Source organism: Loxodonta africana, chromosome 12, assembly GCF_030014295.1.
Source record: "Loxodonta africana isolate mLoxAfr1 chromosome 12, mLoxAfr1.hap2, whole genome shotgun sequence".
In the NCBI taxonomy this organism is placed as follows: domain Eukaryota; kingdom Metazoa; phylum Chordata; class Mammalia; order Proboscidea; family Elephantidae; genus Loxodonta; species Loxodonta africana.
In genome coordinates this window covers 43,797,311-43,822,651 of record NC_087353.1, presented here as the reverse complement: position 1 = coordinate 43,822,651, position 25,341 = coordinate 43,797,311, and the positions used below count along the sequence as shown (strand labels likewise).

Sequence of the window (25,341 nt, the reverse complement as noted above, 5' to 3'; positions counted from 1 at the left end):
GGTGCCACAGTGGATGGTGGGAGGGTTCTAGAGTGGCAGGAAGGGGCTCAGTGTTGGGGCTGGGTCCCCTCGGGGCCGCGGATGGCAGAAGGGGTCTGAAGTCGGTGGGATGGTGCGAGGGCATAGTCAGAGGGGGCTAGATGGAAGACAGTAGAGTGGGTTGGTACTCTGGTTCCCAGCAGTTAGGGTTGTCGCGATGCGGCAGTTATAGCCACCGCTGTTCACCAGAGGGGTGGGGGTTGTAAGAGCATGCTCCTGTGGTTACCAGGTTAAAGAGTCTGGGCTTCTCAAGTTGCAGCCAGCAAACGTGGTCTTTCTTAGTCCTGGGTGTGTCTGCGCCATACCTCTGTCTACTATCAGGAAATTCTGTGGAGGTGCCTTTCTTCATGTGGAGCTGCTGGCTTTACTCCAAGATGACAACGGTGAGTCATGCCATTTGGTCACAACCTCCTCTCTGTATCTGTATTCCTTCCCTGTTTCCTATCAGTTTCTTCTTCTCAGTAATTTGCAACCCAATACTTTATCCCTTCATTTAAGGCTTAGGGTTCTGGGATTGACATCTTTATCTGTTTTACTTGGTTTTTCAGGTCTTTGTTGCACTGGGCTAGCTTAGTGAGTCTGACTAGTCTGCCACCTTGGCTCTGCCCTCCAGTTGCACCAATTTTACGCAGGAGTTCCTATTACTCTATGTCTTTGCCAGCTTTGCATTTTCAGACCTTTTGTGACTAAGTACCCTTTAGAGTGTATCACAGAAGACACTTTTGGATTTTCCTTTCAGCTCCTTATTTCCAGGAATTATGTTCCTTAGCCTCCCAAACCACTAGTTGCTATCCTCAGGAAGTATGTTCCTCCACTTCCTCACTTGATGAGTCATATGGGCCCTTGACCCAAGTTAGGTCAATCAAATCCCTTTTCTGGAATTTTGCATTGGGACCAGTAATTCAGCCTGGCTAGTGTGCCTCAATGAAAGATATACAAGCTCTGAGACTTATCAGAACAGTAATTAATCTAACAAGATGAAAGAACTATATTAAAATTCTGTCTGGAACATTTTTCTCCACTGTATACCCCACTTCCTTTTTTGTTCCTTACTGAAAATGTCTTTTGTTGGTCTCTTTTTCTACGTTTGCTTCTAGGGCATAATGCTTGTTAAGTGAGGCATCAGGCTCTTCACTTTCACAGTGCTCATATTCACTGAGTGAATTTTGACACAAAATGTTACAAAAACTATACCATTTCCCTTAAGAAAATGCTAAGTGGTTTACAGCAAAGGTGACTTGAAGGTCACAAAGCAAAGAATCCAAAAAAAGGGAGGCAAGAAAGTAATCACAAGACTCTTGGAATGTTTGATTCTGAACAAATGAGGCAAACTTCTTCCCAATGTGCCTGTCAGAAAACGTTGCTTCGAGCAACTGAGCACATTAATTTCTTTTATTTACCAATATTTATCAAATAAAGATCATAATTTTGACCCTAAACTACTTCGATAGTATAGTCCTGGACCAATTTTCTCCTGAGGCTATTCCATCATTCTTGTCATAAGAGGCAAAAGCAGTTAGATGAGGATAAACAAAAATCAGAATAATATTTTTAGCAAATTTCTCCAAAAGGTCAAAGTGCCAAAGTAGTAACACAAGTAGTCATTTCTGAAACTCATTTGCCACTGAACAATTACTTGCACTCCCACTACGTACTAGGTACTTTAGGAGCTGGAGATACATCAGTGAACAAGAGACAAAAAAATCTCTGCTCACGTGAGCTTACATTCTATTCACATACAATTAGACTGATCTAGGCTTAAAGGCTTTTAGAACCACATGTAACAAAGTTTTAAATTAGCATTATTAATGGATCTAAGGAATAACTGATGCTGTCCTAAAAACGGCATAGATCATGGTTGCATTATCTGAAAGTAACTATATCCAAAAAGTTTAGTAACAGAAAGATTTAACCTAGGTCGTTGATATGACTGATCAATTAATTTCAGTGGAATTACCATGCCTCAGCTACAGATGGGCTACAATCTCTGAGGTAGTTGTTTTTCTGAAGTCCTGGTCGTTGTAAACCGTTAACACGCCTGGCAGCTTAACCCAAAGGTTGGAGGTTCAAGCCCAGTCAGATGTGCTGGAAAGGCCTGGGCATCCACTTCTGAAAAATTCACCACTGAAAACCCTATGGAATACAGTTCTACTTGACACACATGAGGTAACCACATGAGTTGGAATCAACTTGACAACTGCTGTTTGTCTCTAAAATTTCTTACTGAGGTTGTAACACCACGTAAGTTACACATGCTGAGGGTTGGACATTGATTCTCAAATTTTTCTGAGATAATAAGTAGTTTATGAATATTTAATTTGGTAAACTGAGTAATTTCATAGGTTCTACCAGATACAAGCTTTCTGAAGTGATTCCACCTCCCACAACCTGTCTTCTCAGAAATCCTTATTAATATAAGAGCTACAGACAAAGCTCACCCAAGCGAGCTTACCGAAGTGTGAACAGTAGTCTGTCAATAACCTGTTGCAAGCGGCAGCATTTTCTGAAACTGGGCCAATTATCAGTTTGAGAATTATATATTGGAGATAGCCTGCTATAAATAGTTCCAACAGTGGTTTTATTCCCTCCTGTGTTATCTTTTCCCAAGAAGTATACTAGGAGGTTCAAAACTTACTTCAAAGTTAGTTCAAATTAAACTTGTTACATAAAGGACTCCTCTGGACTATTTCTTTCCTGTTGTATTATATTTTGTGACTTTGTCAATAAACCCGTTGCTGTTGAGTCAATTCCGACTCACAGTGACCCTACATGGACAGAGTAAAACTGCCACATAGAGCTTCCAAGGAGTGCCTGGTGGATTCGAACCGCCAACCTTTTGGTTGGCAACTGTAGTACTTAACTACTACTATGCCACAGGGTTTCTGACTTTGTCAGTAATCAGTGTTCATATGATAGACCATAAATAGTGTGTTCTTTTAAAAAAAATACTATTTTATTGTTTTCAGTGAGCATTTACACAGATTAGGTTCCCGTTTTAACAATTCCTATACAAATTATTCAGTAACATTGGTTACATTTTTCACAATGTGTCAATCTTCTCATTAACTCTGTTCTGGTTGTTCTGTTTTCAGTCATCTACGTTCCCTGCCCCCGTATCTTCTCATTTTTGCTTTAGGGTTGACCATTTGGTCTCATACAGATGATTTTTTAAAGGAATACAATCAGGGACAAATTACCCAATAAACAAGTTACACACAGGCTTACTTATGCTTACTTACTAGTACACAATTTCAACTGGTTTTCACCACAAACCCTTGAGAAACTGTTCACTAAAGATTAGTAAGTAAACATAAACCTGTGCATACTGTGCTTACTGAGCAGGGTACTCGTGGGTTATCTCTTTTATGCACCACTCTGTTACTTAGCTAAAAGACAGTCTCTTTAATAAACTGATGCAATAATGTGCAATAGTTCTAGGTATTTAGTTGTGGTATCACTGCTTTCTGGGAAAGAATTCTGACCCATAGATGTATTGAATCTTTCAGATTAGGCAGCTGCAAAAATCAGCACACATTTTACTTGGTGACCCCACATCAGGCTTGACTGAAAGCCTCCAGGCATAGATCCAAGGTTCTCACATTTTTGCATGCAATATTTGAAAGGAATACTGAACCTATGAGCCTTAGGCAGTTTGTGTTCTCTCTCTCTCACACACACTCACTGTGATTCTCTACCCTATAGATATCCAAAACAATTTGCGTTACAAGTAAGATTTTATAACCACATTAACTGGCTAAGATCCTGAAGACCCTGAAAAGTTTATGGGCACTTTTGTAAAAAAAAAAAAAAAAAAGAAAAGAAAAAAAAAAAAAAGAACCCTGACAGTGTACTGGTTAAAGAGCTCTGCTGCTAACCAACGGGTTGGCAGTTTGAATCTAGCAGCTGCTCCTTGGAAACTAACCCTCTGGGGCAGTTCTACTCTGTCCTACAGGGCCACTAAGAATTGGAATTGATGGCAACAGTTTTTTTTTTTTTTTTTTTGAAAAATAAAGTTTAATAAAACACTGGCAATCTGAATGAGAAGGAAAGTTACAAAGAAAAATTAAAGAAGTTTATAGTCTGTTGTTAACCAAGGTAGGGGGTGGTGGTGGACTACGGAAACAAGCTTTCTTTGTTTGAATTAGGGGATCTCTTTAGAAATTCTGGCATTCAAACATACAGGTAAAATTCTATTTTAACAGAAGATCAAAATGTCACACTGTGTCTAAGTTTCCGTTTTACTGAAAAAACATTAGAAAGCAAATTAATGTAAATAAAACTCTAGGCATACGCTTACATAGAACCATTTTATTTCCTGCTTAATTACTGTTCATTTTGTCATTTAAAAATTCCTCTACTTTTTATCTGTTTTAAGAAGGTATAAGACATGGAAATCTACTAAGAAAAAGGAACATCTAAGTAGATGCCACCAGAAAAGTCAGATGCTCAAGTGTCTCCTCAGGCACAGCTGTGATTCAGGCTTGGACTCCCAAGGAAGAGGAGGTGGGGGCAGCAAAGTCAGCCTGACTATTTTCCTTCTTTAAAAACATTTTTAGTATAAAACGTAAAAAAATAATTTTGGTTCAAAGGTTACAGTTGCCAAGGAGACAAAGTGAACTTATAAACTGAGCTTGGCTCAGTATAATATACCTTTTTCATTCTTAAGGGACACCTCTCAAGGTGTTGCTGGCTTTCTCCTCAATATAATTTTTTTGAAAGGCATACATTTCTACACACTTCAAAACTAATCATTTTGTGAGCTTTAAAATTCTTGCTGGTATTTTTCATTTTAAAAAAAAGTAACATCAGGAGTGTTCGGGTGCTCTTTACAATAAAGGGTCATCGCAGTGTAGATGCTATAGGCGGTTGGCAAGGCTCAAAGTACCTGTTTACCCAACACTTTGCATAAACAGTGTTGCTGATCATGTGATTAAAATATGGCTCTGTCCAAAATTAAAACAAATTTTAAAGCTTCAAATGCAAAGGACTGTCCATTTGAACCTTTTCATTCAAGAACAGAAATCTATAGTGCATGTGATCTCACATTACCACAGAAATCTAAGTGTGTTTAATAATGATTTTGAGTATCATGACATTAGGATTAAAGATAAACTTATATACCAAAAACCATTAAAATGAAAACAGAGAGGGAAAGAAGAATACAAATTAGTGACACTGGAATCACAGGATAGTATTCGCCTAAGAAATGAAGTTTTATTTATTTCAAATAGCAATGTTGCCATGGAAATGATATTTGTATTAAACACATTATCTGTGCGTGAATAGAAGCTGCTAAAATGTTAATTTAAGAATGCTTTGTTTTTAAGCATGATAAATGTCTACCTTTTAGTGACCAATATTAATTTGCTTAATTCATGACTATTTTTTCATAAATACTCAGTTTTGATCTGGATGAATTACAAAAATGCAGTAGGATCTGAATTAATGAGGTTTCACTAATACTGATATTAATAAAAGACTACCCCAAGGGCTTGTTTTCTGGACCCACTTCAACATGACTACTAAGAGTACCACATGTACTCAAAATTCTTTAGAAACTGCTCAACTTATGTTACAATTAGGAAGATATTTAACCACAATAGATAAGGGCCTGTGTGACTTAATACATTATAGCGTTCACGAGCACTTTCAGAAAAGAATTCAATGGTACTTCAGCGACATAAAATCTATTTGAATAAAATGTGTTTAGCAAATTGTAATAAAGAAAAAATAAAATAACCAGTCAGGCTTCATATCAATTAGACGACTTTTACTAAATGAGAAAACTACATTTAAAATGTGCTTTAAAACAAAATAGAATTAGAAAAAAAAGATGTATGCATTTTAAAGAACTTTGCACTGTGCTGAAAATCAAATATTTCTTGCAGTAAATACAATGCGCCAATTCATAAAATGTAAATTAACAGAATTCACAACTTAACATTTTCAAAGACAATATTAAGGTCAAGAATTTCACATCTACGGCAGCACATATAAAAGGGCGTTATAAATCTGACGTCCATCCCCATGACATAAATTTGACGGTGCTCAATAAAAGCTTATAGAATCACATCCAAAGAACCACAAATCTGTGTCCTGTAAGTTCTTGCTCTATTATAGATTATCTTTATGTTGACTTTTCTACTTGCCATTTGTTAATATTAACCCTTAAAAAAAAAAAAAGGAAAAGAAATGCTGCAATAAAGTCTTGATCATGTACAGAAATTATTGCTACTATAGTTCACTACAAAGCATGTCTATACAACATTATATGAACTTTGATCATGAAAAATCAGAATAAAAATCTTTAGTGACATAAGCCTTACAATCGTATACAACATTCACATGGCAATATTAGACAGTTAAGCACCCAATAACCAAAGTTGACAAAATGTCCCACTGACTGGCATTCACTTAAATACTTCCTTCTTATAGAGGGGGAAAAAAAGAGATAATGTCAGCTTTCCAAGGCTTGTCAAAAAAGGATTCTCACGTTCTGTGGATCTAAAAACAACAACAAAAACCCCAGAAATAAAACCAATGCAGGTGAGGGTGTTGCCAGAAAGCTAAGCATGCCAAAAGGCGTTTCGTGCGAATTAAAACCTAAAGCCAAGGTACCACAAAATCACATTTCCAACTAGTTGGGCAATACTATATGAGCCTTATCTTAAAATTAAATGAAATTCTACTGCACAGTACAGCATCAATAAGTTAAAAATTATAGTGCACAAATCCAGATCAGTGGCAATTTCTGTATAAAGCAAAGTATTCACTATCAGCTGCAAAGTTCGCCCAAACTGATTAAATCACTGGATTGGACAGTCTGTACTTTTTTAAACCATCAATCTCTAAAATTCATTCTTCTTGTATCAAGGCAAAAATTTCTTAGGAAGATCAAACAGTACATAAGTAGATAAAAGCAAGGGGAAATAAGTCAATGACCATCTTTAAAGCTTTTCCCACATTTCACTTTTAAAAATGTTTAGGGAAAAAACATTAAAAATATTTGCCATTATTCTAGCAAAACAAACAAAACAAAACAAGCCCAAAATAATTAAACAACCAAGCAACACTAAAACCACATTACACAGATGGATCATCATGCTTTCATCTGGTTTAACTATCACATCTAGTTTAACTGGGATGCTTTTCAACTTTAAAAATGGTGATACGTGAAGATGTAGTTTTTATGGATAATTTGAATTTGGATTTAACTTTGTTGAATATTGTAACAGAGTATACTTATTACAATACAGTGTAGCACATCCGTCTATTAGAAAAAAATTGAAGATCCTTTACCCGTCTCATTAAGTGAAAGGTGTGACATCATAAAGGGTGTCAAATGGCTGGATGGTTTTACAGCGCACACTTATATATTATGAAGTATGTCCTTAACAAATCTGATGGTTTCTTTACAGTCCCTTTCTTCACCTTTTCTTCGGTGGATTAGCTGTTCGAGGTGGAGTGACAGGACGTCCAGAATTCAGTCCACCATACTGGTACTTAGCTTTCTTTTCAGATGGTTTCAATATCTTAAAGTAAATGATTTATTAACAATGTTATTCCTTACTGCAGTAAGTTATACAACTGGGTTTCAGAATCTTAAGAAAACAGTGTTAAGACAGTGGGTTCTTCAATAAATGGCTTAAGTTGTAAAAGTACAATAAAAATATAAGACAAAATGGCCAGTTCCATAAATATTGCCCCCATTTAAAGACTGTGCAAATGTCTACGTATTATTGGGTTATATACCATATTAAAGTTAAATGAAATGCTCTGCACAGTATTATTCTACGTGTCATTCCATTCATATTTCAGTCACAAAAGTTCCAGTACCATATCAACCACATAATTCACAGATTTAAATAAAAATTTTTTTGAGTGAGTATCGCCACGGTGAGGAAGACAACACTAGTTTAAGAATCAATAGACGCTGGTTCTAACGACTATTCAGAAAGATAATCTTCAACAAGTCACGAACTCTTCAGACCTTAAATTTCATATGTGTAAATAGGTCTTTAAAAAAGTTTTATTAATATATAATTTACTTACCATAAAATCCACTCATTTAAAGTATACACATTGCCAGTTTTCAGGGTGTTTACAGAGTTGTACAAGGGGCCCTTGTGGCACCAAAAGGCTGGTGGTTAGAACCCACCCAGTGGCTCTGTGGGAAAGAGACCTGGTAATCTGCTTCCATAAAGACTACAGGCAAGAAAACCCCATGGGGCAGTTCTACTGTGTCACATGGGGTCAATATGAGTCAGAATAGACTTGACAGCATATAACAACATAGAGGTGTACAATGACTACAATAATCTAATCTGAGAGAATTTCATCACCCCGAAAAGAAACTTTGTACCCATTAGCAGTCATTCCTCATTCCCACCCTTCGCCTCCTTACAATCCCCAACCTACTTTTTTTCCTACTGATTTGCCTAATCTACCCATTTCATATAAATGGAATCATATATGGTCTTCATGAAGCAACTGTCTTCTTTCATTTAGCACAATGGTTCTGAGGCTTATTAATGTAGCATGTAGCAGTATACTTCGTTTGATTATTGGATTATACATCATTCATCAGTTGATGGACATTTAGGTTGTTTCCACTTTTTGACTAGAAAAACGATGCTGCTAAGAATATTTGTATCTAAGTTTTTGTGTGGACATAAAAGTTTTCATTTCCCTTAGGTGGATACCTAGAAGAATTGCTAGATTGTACAGTAATTCTATGCTTAACATCTGAGGAACTACGAAACTGTTGTCCAAAGTTGCCACACTGCTTTACATTCCTACCAGCAACATATTCGGGTTTCAATCTCTTCTAATCCTAACACACTTGTTATTGTCTGAGTTTTTCTATTATAGTAATGCTGGTGGGTGTACAGAGCTTTAACCCACATTTTAGATAAGAAATTTTAAAATTTTACTAGAAAAACATGTCCCAAATACAAAAGACCTGTGGACTATTTCTTAGAACTATTCAGAGCATCACAGCGCCTCAGGGAAAAGAATATTAATCCAACTCCATATGGCAACTGTCAAAGGACGGGGCCTGGTGATGATCTTTAAATTGGAAATGAGAAGTCAACCACTTACCATTCAGTTGTAGTAGCTGATGGAAATGGTGTAATATACAATAAAGGGACAGAGGGATCAGAAAAGCCCCTCTACTTTTAAAAACAGAAATACAGTTGTATGCTTGTCAAGGACATAAAATAACCTTTGCAGAAACAAAGTATTGAAGTATTTTTGTTCAATAAATAAAACTGACTCGTAAGCAACACATTAAACCTAGAGCTGGCCTCCTTTGAAAATGTAACTTTTTCTATGTTTATAAATGGGCACTTTAAGATTATATGGGAAGTTTTTCTCTTATTCTACTTTATTCTCATCTGAGTTTGTAATTCTTCCTCTCCAATATCTCTCCTACCCATTCACGCTGCAAACGAAAACAAAACATTAAGTCGTTGATTGTACTCACATTTTTAACATGTAAGCCACTAACCCACGGGTCATACAGAAATTTAACAATGTAGAACATCTGAATCAAAGATGAACTGATATTACTCAGATTTCCTAAAACCCTCATATTTGATACATTTCATAAAGACTGGAACTTCAGTGACTGAAAACAGAAATCTGTAATAGTCTATGAGTGAGAATCACTTCTGAATAAAATCTATTTCCTATACTCGATCAAGGAAAGATTACAAATCTAAAAGAAAAATCCTTCTGACAGTAGTTTTAATTAGATTGACAGTCATTATAAATGTATATTTTCATCATACCTGAAATGAACACATCAAAGTTTCATCCACACTCATCATCCCACCAGCATTATCAAACTCGCCACAGTAATTTGGGGCTGAAAATAGGGTTACTAATTGTCGTTTAGCAAAAAACTCATATCCATCTTCAACCACCTGTCACAAGAAATGTCGAAAGAAAAACACACTGAAACTTATTTATGGTAATTTTCAACCATCCATACTAACTGAGATTAACATGGCAAAGATTAACAAAACAAAACAACATGTTTTGGCAACTGTGATTTTTATTCTTAAGCTTTGCTTAGAATATTAAAATTGGTGTACCTTTTCTATAATGGCAAGAAATTTACCTTAAATGAAATAACAATACTCATTATTACTGAAAGGTTTAAAAATCATACCATTTTCAAGGCTCCCCATGAAATAAAAACAAATATGCTATTGGTACAGTGTCTGCAGGGAGGTAGGACACAATGTACTTCTTTATGATGCATCAATGCTTCGTTCAGTGCACAGTAACCAGACGATTAAAGGTAAGACTTTTCCCAAAAGCCTTTTTTTCTTGTTCCATCTTCTAATTTTCTGTATTATATGGTTATGCACTGAAAACATTACTAAATTTAGCTTAACTTACAGATTTTGCTCCTTAAAATTAGCTGCCTATAAAGTTTTATATGTATATAATTATTTTCCTTAATTACTTAATATGATTTGTACAGTCTGATGCAAATTTCCGAGTACGTTAAATTATGTTTCTCAGCTCTATAAATGTGAGAGACAGCTAATGATATATAAATGATATTTTTTATTTATTTGCGATAGGCAAGATCAGTTTTGGAAGTCTATTTTAGGGATCTGGAGTTCCTGGGTGGCGCAAACAGTTAAAACATCAACTACTAACCAAAAGGTTGGAGGTTCAAGTCTACCCATAGGCACCTCAGAAGAAAGACCTGGTGATCTACTTTGCAAAAATCAGTCATCAAAAATCCTACGGAGCACAGTCCTACTCTGACACACACAGAGTCACCATGAGTCGGAATAAATTCCACCAGTGGTTCTGGCTGATAAACAAAATTATCCTATGACACTTGTTAACACAAGAAAGCACCTCCAAAATAATTTACATTGTTGGATAACGCTTATCCTCAGTAGCAGATATATGCTTCTCTTACAAGTAAACACATGGTACAATTAGACTACGACCATATCTATCTCCGGCCTCAGTACAGTGCTTGACATCCGGTACATGTTTCTTAGTTTGTTCTTTCTTTCACACATTTATTATATGAACTTTTTTTTTTTTTTAATGGAAATATTCATAGGTTATGTTGTTTCTCACTGTAAGCCTCTCAATGTTAGAGGTAACACACACTTTGAAAATAAGCAGGATAGATTTTGCAAGTTTCTGGAAAGACTGTGTGAGCTAATTTTTTTTAATTTAAATTAGCCTCAACTTTAAGACGACAAGTGAATTGAGATCTACAGTTTAAAAAACTGACATCAGTGGGTATTTCAGCTAGGAAATTAGCAACCCTGCCCTGTCATTTAGTAAAAGCCTTAATTATCAAAGTCATAAAAACAAAGATTTACTGACTAAAAGGTCAAAGCAAAGGATTTGGAGACATGACGTCATTTCAACGAAACGACTAGGAAATTCTGCTCAGAAAGAGACATGGGATATGCAGCCCATGCAGATAATGAGAAGTGAGTCATTCTTATTACACAGAACCAGACAAACAAGTAGAGGCAGTCAAGTGTCACGGGGAGTAAAGCCCGAGAGAACAGGGAAATATTTTGTAACAGCATATACTTAATTTTTCTGTAACAAATAACAAGGAATCTGAAAAAGTATTATATTTACAGACGTCAAATACTTTTAGTAGTCTCAAATTAAGTTACATGTCCAAAAAAAAAATTTTAAAGAATGCCTTTCATTCAATGCATCTTGTAACAGTTAGGTTATAGTGAGCATGAGGGCTTGATATGCTGAAGATACTGAAAACCAAAAAAAAAAAAAAAAAAAAAAGGTACTGAAGAACTGTTAAAATAAGCTTTGGTTTATTCATTCATTTATTCAACAGTGAGTGACTGCATGCTATAATACCTCAGTAACCGTTAATGGTATTCAAATCACCATCAATCCTCTCCTTAAAGACCACACAATCTACTGGTGGAGGAGGACATTTAAATAACTACCTAAACTGTACGTATGTTTTTATAATAAAAAATTTCAACGATCCACAAAAGTCAGAGAAGACTTCAAAAAACTCCCATTTATTCACCACCCTGATTCAGTAACTATAGGGATTTTGCTTTGTTTAATTTATCCTTCCACTCCCCTCCATCCTTTTTTTTTTTCCACTCTGACAAATTTTAAAGCAAATTCCAAACATGCTATTTCACCTCTACAATCCTGAGAATGTATTCCTGAAAAAAATGTAAACATTTTTCTCACAGAACAATAATACTATTATCATGGCTGGAACAATAATTCCTTGGTATTTAACACCCAATTATAATCAAATTTCCTCAGCTGTTGTAAAAATGTCTTTTCTGTTCTTACCAAAGTCCAAAGTCCACATAAATTAATTTGCTTGTTTTTCTATACTACATATTCAAAGATCAGATCAAAATGGACGAAATATTGTCTAGAAAGTTTCAGGAAAGCATTGAAAAGATGTGTCAGGATTACAATGTATTGCTAAAATAGGTTCTTTTGAAGTATTTCTTCCTATACAGTAAAAAAAATGAACAAATCACTAGAGTATTAATTGTGAGATCTAGGTATTGGATCTGCCTCTCCTACTGCTTACCTTATAAAAGTCAATTTAACTTTCTTGGATCTGAGTTTCCCCAAAAACAAAATGAGAAGACTTGGTATGAAGAAGTTTACAGATACTAAAATATCTAATAGTTTTATATTTCATACCTGATGAGCTCGACAAATCAAGTCCAAATCATGACGGTTCAGAAATTTACTGACAACGTCAGCTCCAAAAGTGAAGGAAACACCACGATCATTTTCTCCCCAGCCTTGCACATCCTTATCTGGGTCAGACCACAGCAAATCACATAGCAAACCTTCAAGGAACAAAAATACAGCAATAAAAACAAAAAAGTCCCCCCAAATTTACAACACAAAGTATATCTACATCACTTTTCATTTCTTTTCCTGCCCTCTTACTCATTCTTCCCTTTATGTAATGACAATCACTTGCTCTCCAGTATCCCAGCCTACTGAGAGTTCTTCACTCTTTGTTAAAGCAACCACACGAATGGAATCTTGCCTGGCGTCTTCCGGAGGTACTTCCCAGCCCTTTCCATATACAGAAAATCTTTATATGGCCCACTTTTGAGCATAACAAGGTACTTGAAAAAGGCTGTTCTTCTTGTGTGTATAGTTTCTCCATATGGAAAACCAACCGATCAAGCAGCATTTCCCGAACAGCCTACCCTTTCCCTACAGCGATCTACACTGTTTCCGGCTGTGTAATCTCTTCCATTAGCATATTTTATCTATCCCCGAGCCAATAACACAGTCTTACATGCTAGAATTTTTAAACAAGTCTTTATATCTGGCAGGACTAGTATCACCATTTAATTTTTTTCTCCTTCAGGATTATCTTGGTTATTTTTGATCCTTTCCTCTTCCACATAAACTTCCAAATCAGCTTGCCTAAGTCCATGAAAAACCCAGCTGGGATTTCACTGGCATTCCATTTGATCTACAGATCAATTTGAGGATGAAAAACATTTTCTACTGAGGCCTAGAGGATTTTAAAAGCACACGAGGAATGACAGAATCAACTGAGATCCCTGGCTTTGGTAATCCTTTGGGAAAATATTAAATCAAGGCTGGAAATACTTATCTATGAATTTCATCATACTAATAGCCGTGGAAATTTTAGGAGGGACTTAGGCCACCTTGGGAATATATAGTGAGAAGACCAGTAAATGAACTCTGGGAAATCCAAACATTCAATGGGCAGACAAGGGAGGAAGGATGAACAAAAAATATTGAGAAGAAATGGTTAAAATGAAAGAAATCAGAATAGAAGAGAGAGAATTTTCTAGAAGTAGGAAATTGTTAATAGTTTCAAGTGTCATAAACGAGTGGGTACAGAACAAGGACCAAAAATGTGCCACTAATAGTAGATCATCGGCTTAATAAATGCAGCTTCTTGATGGCTGAGGGGAACAGAGAGGGTAAAAGTCAAACTACAGTGAGATTAAGAGGGAGGTGAGAGTGGAGGTTGAGATGGCAATATGGAAGGACAGTAAGAAATCAGTAGCATATATTCTTTATAGAATGAGGCAATGTTAAGATTTTTTTTTTTGTAACTCATTAACCTTATAATGTAGCTTACCAGGAAAGGAGATCTTTATTTTGAGTCATAATATAGCTTGTTGTTCTAAGGGAATTGTTTAAAACACTGCAGAATTGCTGACAAGATAGTCTTAATTTCTATTATTGATATTTAAGAACGTCTGCTATGTGTGTACGTTAAAGAATCAGCTTAAATATCATAGCACTGGGTTTTTTGGGGTATGATATTTAAGCTGATTCTTTAACATACACACACAAACACACACTATAATGCTCATACTATATTTCCATAGATTCCAGTGACGGAAAGCCACTGTATGAAAATATATAATTTTGGTGAGAAAATAAAATCGAGTACAACCAGAATTTAGTTGCTTTAGGAATTATCTGGAAAATATAACAGTCCAAAGGCATGAAAAGTCAAATACTAAGAGCAACAACGATCTAGAATTCTTCAATCTTAACGGATTCAAGATAAGAACCTCAGAATAATTTTAATTCCTAATTAACCGCCATATAAAATTACATTTTTGAAATACAGAGAACATCAAAGTTCAAAATAATTTTTAGCATCTTAATAACTTCTGCTAAAAAGAATAAAGTGTCACCCTTAAAACTTAAGATTTATATATGAACTATAAACCCTAAAGATGTAATGACTTGAAATACATACATTATACTTTACTTAAAAAATAGAATTTTAATATTAAATAGTTCCCATTAGGGTTAGTGAAATATATACTATATAATTACAGCCTTGTCCTATCGGGTTGCCATGAGTCAGAATCGACCCTATAGGACAAAGAAGAACTGCCCCCATAGGGTTTCCAAGGCTGTAATCTTTATGGGAGCAGACTGCCACATCTCTTCCATGGAGCCATTGGTGGGTCTGGACCACTGACGCTGGTTTAGCAGCTGAGTGCTTAGTCACTGAGCCATCAGAGATCGTTTCAGTACATATACTGGTACCCAAATATGAGTAATTTCAAACATTTTAAAGACAACAGAATGGGTAAGTGGTAACAGTGATTATTTATTTATGAAATTATACTAGGCTCATTTATTAACCAATGGTATTTTATTCCAACTGGAATTTGTTTTTTTTTTTTTTTCTTATCTAAGAATTATTCTGAATGTCCAGATGTGTTTTCACAACACATTTCTGTAGAGCCTTAAGAGCTCTAAAAATTTAAAATATTGATAATGCAGAAAATAACAGAAAACTTAGTACCAAAATCGCAAAACCTATTGCTGTTGAGTTGATTCTGACTCACAGCCACCCTACAGGACAGAGCAGAATCGCCCCATAGGGCTTCCAAGGTTGTAAATCTCTATGGAAGCCACATCTTTCTCCCACAGAGTGGCTAATGGGTTTGAACAGCTGACGTTTCGGTTAGCAGCTGAGCATTTAACCATTGTGCCACCAAGGCTCCTCTGAGAAAACTACTAGACAATTAAAAAGGTAAATATATCATCAGCTAAGACGGAAAGAATTATTTTAATTATGAAAAACTTTTGATTAACCAATGCAGACTCAAATGAAGGAATTTAGAGATAAGGAATTAAGAGGAATCAATAGCAAGATCTTTTGTGCTAAAACAACTCTGGCAGAACCATATTATGGTACTGTAATATAAAATTTTAAAGTTCTTCACTTTGGGAAATGATTAGTTCAAAGTGAAATGTTTTATATTACTAAAGTTAACTTCTAGTTTACTGACTATAAAAAGCTCTATTATTTATTATATAAACCAATCTTACTTTCACTAGATATAATCAGGTTCAAAGGGTCAAATATGCCAGCATTTCATGAAAAACAATTAATCCGACTTCTCCACATATCTACCTGTATCAGGGACATCAGTGGGTCTCATGATTCTCCGAATCTGCTCCATAGACTGCAGGTCTGGTGACAGTCCTATTAATAAAAAGACACAGTGATGACACCTAAAAAAATCTTAACTGGCCAATAAAAAAGCATTTAATCAAAGTTGATTAATTACTTGAAATTAAAGTTACTTAAAAAACTTGTTGCCATCGAGTGGATTCTGACTCAGTGACCCTATAGGACAGAGTAGAAAGTGTTCCTTTTAATGTTATCTTAAAGGTCAACACACTGAGTTATTTTGAATCCCAGTTTGATATAACAGAATATTATGATTAGGTATTATTCTCCACTTCTTCTTACCAGGGAAATGAAACTTCCCTCTATTTCAAAAGATTTCCCAAGTAAATAAGTCCCACCAGTCCTCTTTCCTCCCAACCATCCCCTGACCTTCCTAAGAACGTTAATTCCACCACTCTTCCTATCACTTCTTCCTTACCACCTAATCTTAAAGCTTTATTTCCAAGTTACTCTGTCCCTCAGACCTCCGTCCCACATCCCACTCCAACGTGCTCATGGTGTTCATACCGACAAACTGCTGATCAGGAGGAGAAACAAGAAAAAGCACATGAAAATACTCTGCAATTTTTTAAAGTGGTACATAAATATATACTTATATTTAAATATTATGTATTAATATATTTCTCTCTGGTAGGCAAACCAAGTATCACCATAAGGAATAATGCTCAATAGTCAATTCCATACTGCTGCATTTCTATTCTTAGCTATACAAATGTGTAATGATAGCTGGGAACCATGCAGTTCTTCTGGTGATGAATGGGATCAGATTATAGAGAAATATGAACACTGTGCAAAGGAGTTTGCTGAATGGTTTAATAACTACACTGGGTTTTTTATTAAGGAAGTAATTTAATGAGAATAGTGTAAGAAAATTCGTTGCCCCCTTTTTTTTTTTTTACTGTGCAGGAGGAACTGAAGATGAACACTTAGATGTACTTGTCTAGGCATTAGGTATAAGTGGTTTATTCTCTGACAGAACATAATTCACTGTATTAGTGGAAGAACGTTTTCCAGGAGACACTAAATGTTTAAGGAATTGTAGCTCTTACACATTTGTATAGCTAAGAATGGAAATGCAGCAGTATGGAACTGACTATTGAGCCTCATTCCTTGTGGTGATACTTGGTTTGCCTACCAGAGAGAAATATATTAATGCATAATATTATTTAAATATATATTTATGCGCCACTTTAAGGACTGCAAAGTTTTTGTGTGCTCTTCTTGTTTCTCCTTCTGATCAATAGTTTATCGGTTATGAATTAAATTCCCTTTAATACTCAACATTTGTTGCAAAAACAAACTTTATCAATAGGTCTTTAAATTCTTCAAGACAACCAGGTCATACACTATCCATATATTTTCACGGCATCTAGTTAAGCGCTAAGCACATATGTCAATTTTTCAAATGAACTTTCACATATTCAAACTTATTTCACAGGTCTTATGGAATAACACCATTCTATCAAAAAAATTATTTTTAGCCCATCAACTGAGGAATGGATAAACAAAATGTGATACAAACAATGAAATATTGCTCAGCCAGGAGAAATGAAGTCTTGATACATGCTACAATACGGATGCAGCTGGAAGACATTATGCTGAGTGAAATAAACTAATCACAAAAGGACAAATATTGTATGACCTCACTTATGTAGACAAGAAAACGCAAATGTATAGAGACCAAAGTTTATTACTGGTTACCAGCGGCAGGAGGGAGAGGGAAAAGGGGGGTTAACGGTGATGGAAAAATCGCATTGATTAAGGGTAGGGCTGCATAGGCGATTATTATAACTGCCGTCAACAAGTTGTATACCCATAAGAAGTTTAACTGGCGAAAGCTGTGTGGTAAATATACTCACAACAATGACAAAAAAAAAGAAGAGAAAAAATAGCTACTGAGGCTGTTCATGTATTAATACTACAATCAAAAACCTTGTGGGATTTGGTTCCTTGGTTTGGAGGTATAGTTTCACGGGACATCTTAGTTAATTGGCCTCATAATGTGTTTAGTGCTTCTGTTCTCCCTCCATAGTGCCTAGGGTCTTAAAAGCTTGCAAGAGGACATTCAAATAACTATAACTGGTCTCTATTCACCTGGAGCAAAAGAGGAAGAAGTCAAGAACAGGAGGAAGATATGGAATGTGTGGCTAACTGTTTCCGTGAAAAACTGCCTCCTCTGCCATGAGACCAGAAGAACTGCATGGTTCCCCGCTATCATTACTGAATTTTTTTTTTTTACTGTACTTTAGATGAAGGTTTACAGTGCAAATTAGTTTCTCATTGAACAATACACATATTGTTTTGTGACACTGGCTGACACCCCCCGGACACGTCAACACGCTCCCCTTCTTGACCTTGGGTTCCCCATTATCAGCTTTCTTCTCCCCTCCCGCCTTCTCGCCCTTGCCCCTGGGCTAGTGTGTCCACTTAGTCTTGTTTTGTCTTATGGGCCTGTCTAATCTTTGGCTGAAGGGTGAACCTCAGGAGTGACTTCATTACTGAGTTAAAAGGTATCCGGGGACCACACTCTTGGGGTTTCTCCAGCCTCTGTCAGACCAGTAAGTCTGGTCTTTTATTTTTATTGTACTTTAGATGAAGGTTTACAGAACTAGTCTCTCATTAAAGTTAGTACACATATTGTTTTACGACACTGGTTAACAACCCCACGGCATGTCAACACTCTTTCTCAAACTTAGGTTCCCTATTATCAGCTTTCTTGTCCCCTCCTGCCTTCTAGCCCTTGCCCCAGAGGTGGTATGCACCTTCAGTCTCGTTTTGTTTTATGGGCCTGTCCAATCTTTGGTTGAAGGCTGAACCTCAGGAGTGAGTTCATTATTGAGCTGAAAGGGTGTCTGGGGGCTGTACTCTCAGGGTTTTTCTAGTCTCTGTCAGGCCAGCAAGTTTGGTCTTTCTTTTTGAGTTAGAATTTTGTTCTGTGTTTTTCTCCAACTCTGTCCGGGACCCTCTTGTAATCCCTGTCAGAGCAGTCAGTGGTAGTAGTCAGGTATCACCTCGTTGTACTGGACTCAGTCTGGTGGAGGCTGTGGTAGATGCGGTCCATTAGTCCTTTGAACTAATCTTTCCTTTATAACTTTAATTTTCTTCATTCTTCCTTGCTCCCAAAGTGGTTAGACCAGTAGTATCCTAGATGGCCACTCACAGGCTTTTAAAACCCCAGACGCTACTCACCAAAGTAGAATGTAGAACATTTTCTTTGTAAACTATGTTATGCCACTTGAGCTGGATGTTCCCCAAGACCATGGTTTCCACAGCCCTCAGCCCAGCAATTCAGTACCTCAGGGAGTTTGGATGTGTCTGTGGAGCTTCCATGACCTTGTCTTGCACAAGTTGTGCTGGCTTCCCCAGTATTGTGTACTGTCTTACCCTTATCTATTGTCTATTCAGTGTTTTTCCATCCCTATACCTCCCTTCCCTCATAACCGTGAAAGATTCTTTCTGTGTGTAAACCTTTTCAGTACAGTCGTGGTCTCATACAGTACTTGTTCTTTTGTGATTGATTTATTTCACTCAGCGTAATGTCCTCCAGATTCATCTATGTTATGAGATGCTTCAGATTCATCGTACTTTACCATTGCATAATACTCCATTGTGTGTACGTGCCAGTTTGTTTACCCATTCATCTGTTGATGGGCACCTAGGTTGTGTCCATCTTTTTTGCTACTGTGAACAATGCTGCAATGAACATGAGTTTTTTTGTTGCTGTTGAGTTAGAATTTTATTTTTTTCTAGACTGGTCCAGGACCCTCTATTGTGATCCCTGTCACAGCAGTTGATGGTAGTAGCCAGGTATCATCTAGTTGTGCTGACTCTGTCTGGTGGATAGTGAATATTTTGATCAAAGATTCCACAGTACAATCCTGATCAAAAGGGGGAGAATGCAGAACGGAATTTCAAATTCTCATGGACTACAGACTTTCTGGAGCCATGGAGTGTGGATGAACCCCTGCAACTACTGCTCTGAGATAATCTTTAAATCTTAAACCAAAAATATCCCCTGAAGTCATCTTAAACCCTGAACAATAGTTTAGCTTAGTTAAATAGTAAAAAAAAGACTGACAACAACAACTCAAAAGATCAGACAGGAACCATAACCTCAGTGAGCTTACGTTAATGAGGGAGGAACAAATCAGAAAAGGAAGGTGAGAATGGTCGCACAACTTGAAGAATGCAATCAATGCCATTAAATTGTACATGTAGAAACTGTTGAATTGGTATATGTTTTGCTGTACAAAATTTAGTGAAAAAAATTATTTTTAGGACTAAAGCAGAAATGTCAAGCTTAGAACTCAGCATGTGTGAATATTAAGCTCAATTCAACTTGGATTCCAATGAAAGGTATTTCATATAGGAAGGAAGATAATGATCCTCTCATTTTTACTAATGGCAGGGGTATCTTTCTGTCAAGACTTGAGACAAAACAGAAAAAGGAAAGACATTTTTTCAAACAAAAGTCTACTTATCCTCTTTATATGTGAAATTCTTTAAAGGTGAGTTTTCATATTGAGGAATAATCATAAACTTCTATTTACTAAAAGAGACTTTAGCTATGTTTAAAATGGTTTCAATACTTTGAGTTTTCACACAAGAACTACTTTTTTTCCTACAGAATCTTAGTTATTATAGATGCTTTCTAAATAGTGGATGAACAGTAAGAAAAACCCATAAAGCAAATTTACTAGTCTACCTCCATGACAGCAGAAGATCTTCTCATCCACAATGGCTGCTATAGGCAGACAGTTAAAACAATCGGTGAAGGTCTTCCACAATTTAATATTAAACCTTCGTTTGCCTGTAAAAAGAATAAGCAGGTAAAATAAATATGAAATAACAACCTATATAAAAAAACTCAAAAAAACCTATATATAAACATCAATATATTAATCTACCTATATATTATGGCATGACTAAATCTAAAAAATCTAAAACTCCCCTCGATAGTTATTTGAAAGTCACCAGATTACGAAAAATTTTAATTTTGTTCTTTATGCTTATCTAGTACTGTTTTTTTTTTTTTCCTATAGTGAATAAGTGTTACTTCTATACCTTTTAAAAAGTAATAAATATAAATAAACATTCAGCATGTTCGGTAAAGTTTAAAGACTTCCAAAGGTTGTGCTAGGCGTTTTATGAAACAAAAACATCAATTTTGTCTTTTAAGATCACTATAACATAGCAATTCTGAAATAGTTTAATAGGCTATTATTTTTTCTCTTTAATACATATACTAGGTAAATACCTAGCTAAACGAGTGGACAGAAGTGAAAGGGGTGCCTCTGGAAACTGTCTATTTGACATTAATACACTGAGTAACAGTGTAAACTTACTGCCAAGAAAAGAGAATTTCCCAGTGTTTAACTGGTATTCACCTTGGAATGAATCATAACTTGGCACTAGAGCAAGTATAAAGGGAGACACAAAGGATATAATTTTCCTGTACTTTGGCATAAACAGGCACAACAAAGACAGCCTCAAGTGTACATTCACCTTTTTAGAGTTGCTTGATTTTCCTGAAGTTGGCAATACTTTGCAGTAAGTAACCCAGGGGAGGATGAAAGATACAAGTACTAATTTTCTATGCCATAGCCTGCCTCTCAGTAAGTACAACTCAAAGCAGGGTTGACAAACTGTTCTCATATATATGATTTCATTTGATGTCAGTTTTACCCTCAAGGAAGGTAACTATTCAAGCCTATTTATTTCATCCTTTAAGGATATATCTCTATTTCTGATGCAGCTTTAGGAAGATGGTTATAATTTGACATACTACAACTCTCTTCCTCTTAACTGGTCTGATTCAAACACTACACATCAGAAATAAATGTGCAATATAAAATCAAATACAGAATCATTCAATTGGCGTATAAGCTGCGTATGAACAGAAACCATTGGATGCACTGTTGCATTCCTGGCGTTTAGAACAGTGCCTACCATATACCACGTCCTCAGTTGTCAAATAAATGATTATATGGATCAGGGAGATACTTCACAGTTTAAATAGCACTATTCAACATAGAAAGATGGGAAAAAAGCAAAAAGCTTGTTCTAATGGGGAAATTCAGTATTAAGTAAGAATAAATTCACTGTAATTCAAATCACTGGCAAATTAATTCTTAGTTGTAATTAGCCAAATATATGCTCACTCCCATATTCTACCTAGCAAGCCCAAAAGACCAAGGCAATGCTACTGCTATAAACAGCAAATGAGTGATTTCTTACTGGTGAAAGTACAATAAAATATCTCAAAATACGCAATAACCTTGTTTCTCTAGATTTGTAGAGAATACATTTCAACTTTAAATAGTTTGACAGAACTTCTCAATAGTTTGTACGACACGGGGTTGATAAGGGTTCCTGTCATATCCTAAGAATGTTGAGAGCTAAAACCTTAATGGATACTATAAAACCAGAGGCCACTGTCTTTATTGACCTCTGCTTCACCAGAATATTTTGCTATGTAAACTAATTAAAAGAGGGCAGCAGTTTCAGCCGAATAAGCTTTATTCAACCTGAAATAATATGACCAGAGAGATCTCAAGGAACTAATTAGTAACATATTTCTCAAATTTTTTTTTTTTTTGTCCACAAAAGGCTCTGTTCCTTGTCCTATGTTTAACAGATCATATGTTGAAAAACTGTGAATTGAAGAAACTCTTTTGAACCGGAAAATTATTAGGGAATTTTCCCATTAACTACTTTTCTAAGTTTTTATTTTTACTTACATTCATCATAGAATCCATAAATGCGATTGATGCTAGCACACTCATGGTTTCCTCTTAGGAGAAAGAAGTTCTCTGGATATTTGATTTTATAAGCCAAAAGCAAACAAATGGTTTCCAAAGACTGCTTTCCTCTGTCCACATAATCTCCTAAGAAAAGATAGTTGGCTTCTGGTGGGAAACCTCCATATTCAAATAATCGCAGTAAATCTGTATACTGTCCATGAATATCTCCTAAAAATGGAAAAAGTTAGTTTTAGAAAATTTGGTTACTGTGGCAGGTAGCTTTTATGAAATGGTTTCCAATGTTCATGCCCTTGTGTAATGTCCTCCCCGTGAGTGTGGACTGGACCTAGTGACTTGCTTCTAGAACATGGCAAAACTGACGGGTTGTCACTCCTGAAATAAGGTTAACAAGGCTGTTACTTCTGTACTGCTAACAGGCTTGCTCTGGTGAAGCCTGCTGCCATGTTGTCAGCTGGTATATAGAGAAGCCCATGTGCCAAAGAACTGAATCCTTCCCTAGAGGACCCTTGAGATGACTGTAGCCAGCTGATACTTTGACTGGAGCCTTGTGAGAGAACCTGAGGACCCAACTAAGCTGCACCCAAATTCCTGACCCACAGAAACTGTGATACAACAGACAAATGATGTTTTAAGTCATAAAGTTCTGAGGTAGTTTGCTATGCAACAATAGACAACTAATACTGTTATTCTCTAATAATTTAACTTAGGTCATCTTTGTTATATTAAATACAAGACAAATAACAAGAACTTAGAAAAATGTAGTATAAATAATTACGATTGCATTAAAGTTATTTCTTTATTAAAGTATTTTAAAGAGTACCCTGCCAAGGCTTTGAATCGTTTTATTTTTAAGATCACCTACAAGTGATCTTACATTTGCTTCATTTAAAGTCACAGAATGGACTGATCATTTCCACAAAAGTTCAAACCTCTTAAAGGTGATAATCTGAGTTAGTTTATTCATTCATTCAACCAATATTTACTCAGCTAATATCTCTTATTTCCTGGGCACTGTACTAAGGAGCACCAAGCTCATGCTGTAATACAGCACATGAAGAAAGAGAATAAAAAGTATTCAAAGAGCATGCTAAGCACCTGCAGGTTTCATGCTGTGAATGTGGATCATTAAGAAACATGCAGTAAAAAAAAACCTTTGCAAATAATCCTTGATTGAGCAAAAGCTGTTTTAAAAGCTGTTATAAACATTAATAGACACTACAAAAAATACCTGCATTATCAAACCAAAACCCAGTATGATACAGTATTTATACCATACTTTTTGCTGTTTTATGTGAACTTAAAAAAAATGCTACTTTCTCTACGACAATCCTCTGGCTGATTCCAAGGATCCATCAACTTAAGGTCACAAGTTCTTGCTTTTGGCCAAAAGACATGGTAAGACTTAAAAGAACAAATACAAATTGCAAAGTGATGTAATGTCTTTTTCTTATGTATTTCTAAGAACTCTATATATTGTGAATAGCAATCTTGTATATACAGCAAATATTTTCTTCTTGTCTGTCACTTGTCATTCTAATGAAAGTTTCAACTCTAATATAATTTTATGTAATAAAACCTATCAATCTTCTCCTTTACACAAATAAAATTTTTTTTTTCTTCAGGTTATCCTCAATGTAAATATGGGAAGAAAAACCTAAGTCATTCAAAATGGATTGCTTTCAACTTTATTCATTTACATACCACAAATTTTCAGTGGTGCTTCCAATTCTAAAAGAATAGGCTGGCTGAGAAAGATCTCCCGAGACTTGATACATAAGCCCCGAACTTCTGCTTCAGTCATCTGCACAATCTTTCCTGGACGACATCCTCGTACTGAAAAACAATGAGTAAAATGGTCAGCGTTATGAATTGTGTCCCCCCCAGATGTGTGTCAACTTGGCTAGTCCATGATTCTCAGTATCATGCGACTGTTCACCACTTTATCTGTCATCTAATGTGACTTTCCTATGTGTTGTAAATCCTACTTCTATGATGATAATGAGGCAGAATCAGAGGCAGTTATGTTAATGAGGCAGGACTCAATCTACAAGATTAAGTTGTGTCTTGGGTCAATTTCTTTTGAGATATAAAAGAGAAAAACTAGCAGAGAGACATTGGGGCCTCATACTACCAAGAAACAGGAGCCAGGAGAATAGTGTGTCCTTTGGACCTGGGGTCCCTGCACTGAGAAGCTCCTCGACTGAGGATGATTAAGGACAAAGACCTTCCTCCAGAACTGACACAGAGAGAAAGTCTTCCCCTGGGGCTGCCACCCTGAATTCGGACTTCTAGCCACCTAGACTGTGAGAGAATAAATTTCTGTTTGTTAACACCATCCACTTGTGGTATTTCTGTTATAGCTGCACTAGATAACCAAGATGGTCAGTTTTCTAGAATTTATCTGTAAAATAATAGTTCTTAAAAAAAGAGTCATATTTTTAAAGATCAGAAAAGTCACACAGGCAGCAAACTACCAGATGCTTTGCTGTGTGCTATGGCTAACAGTGAGGTTTTTCTATGATCTTTGGC

At 36.0% G+C, this 25,341-nt stretch overlaps 1 protein-coding gene across 1 annotated transcript in view; it reads right to left on the bottom strand.

The window, feature by feature from the left end:
• Window positions 1-4,022: 4,022 nt before the first annotated feature.
• Window positions 4,023-25,341, bottom strand: part of PPP1CB (protein phosphatase 1 catalytic subunit beta) — a 47,626-nt gene continuing 26,307 nt past the window's right edge. The window contains exons 2-8 of the mRNA XM_003411952.4: window positions 24,514-24,645; window positions 22,789-23,019; window positions 20,754-20,858; window positions 15,989-16,060; window positions 12,745-12,896; window positions 9,834-9,968; window positions 4,023-7,571 (exon numbers count right to left, since the gene is read on the bottom strand). Coding sequence (XP_003412000.2) covers window positions 7,467-7,571; window positions 9,834-9,968; window positions 12,745-12,896; window positions 15,989-16,060; window positions 20,754-20,858; window positions 22,789-23,019; window positions 24,514-24,645 — 932 coding nt within the window. The 3' untranslated portion in view covers window positions 4,023-7,466. The remainder of the gene's footprint in view (window positions 7,572-9,833; window positions 9,969-12,744; window positions 12,897-15,988; window positions 16,061-20,753; window positions 20,859-22,788; window positions 23,020-24,513; window positions 24,646-25,341) is intronic.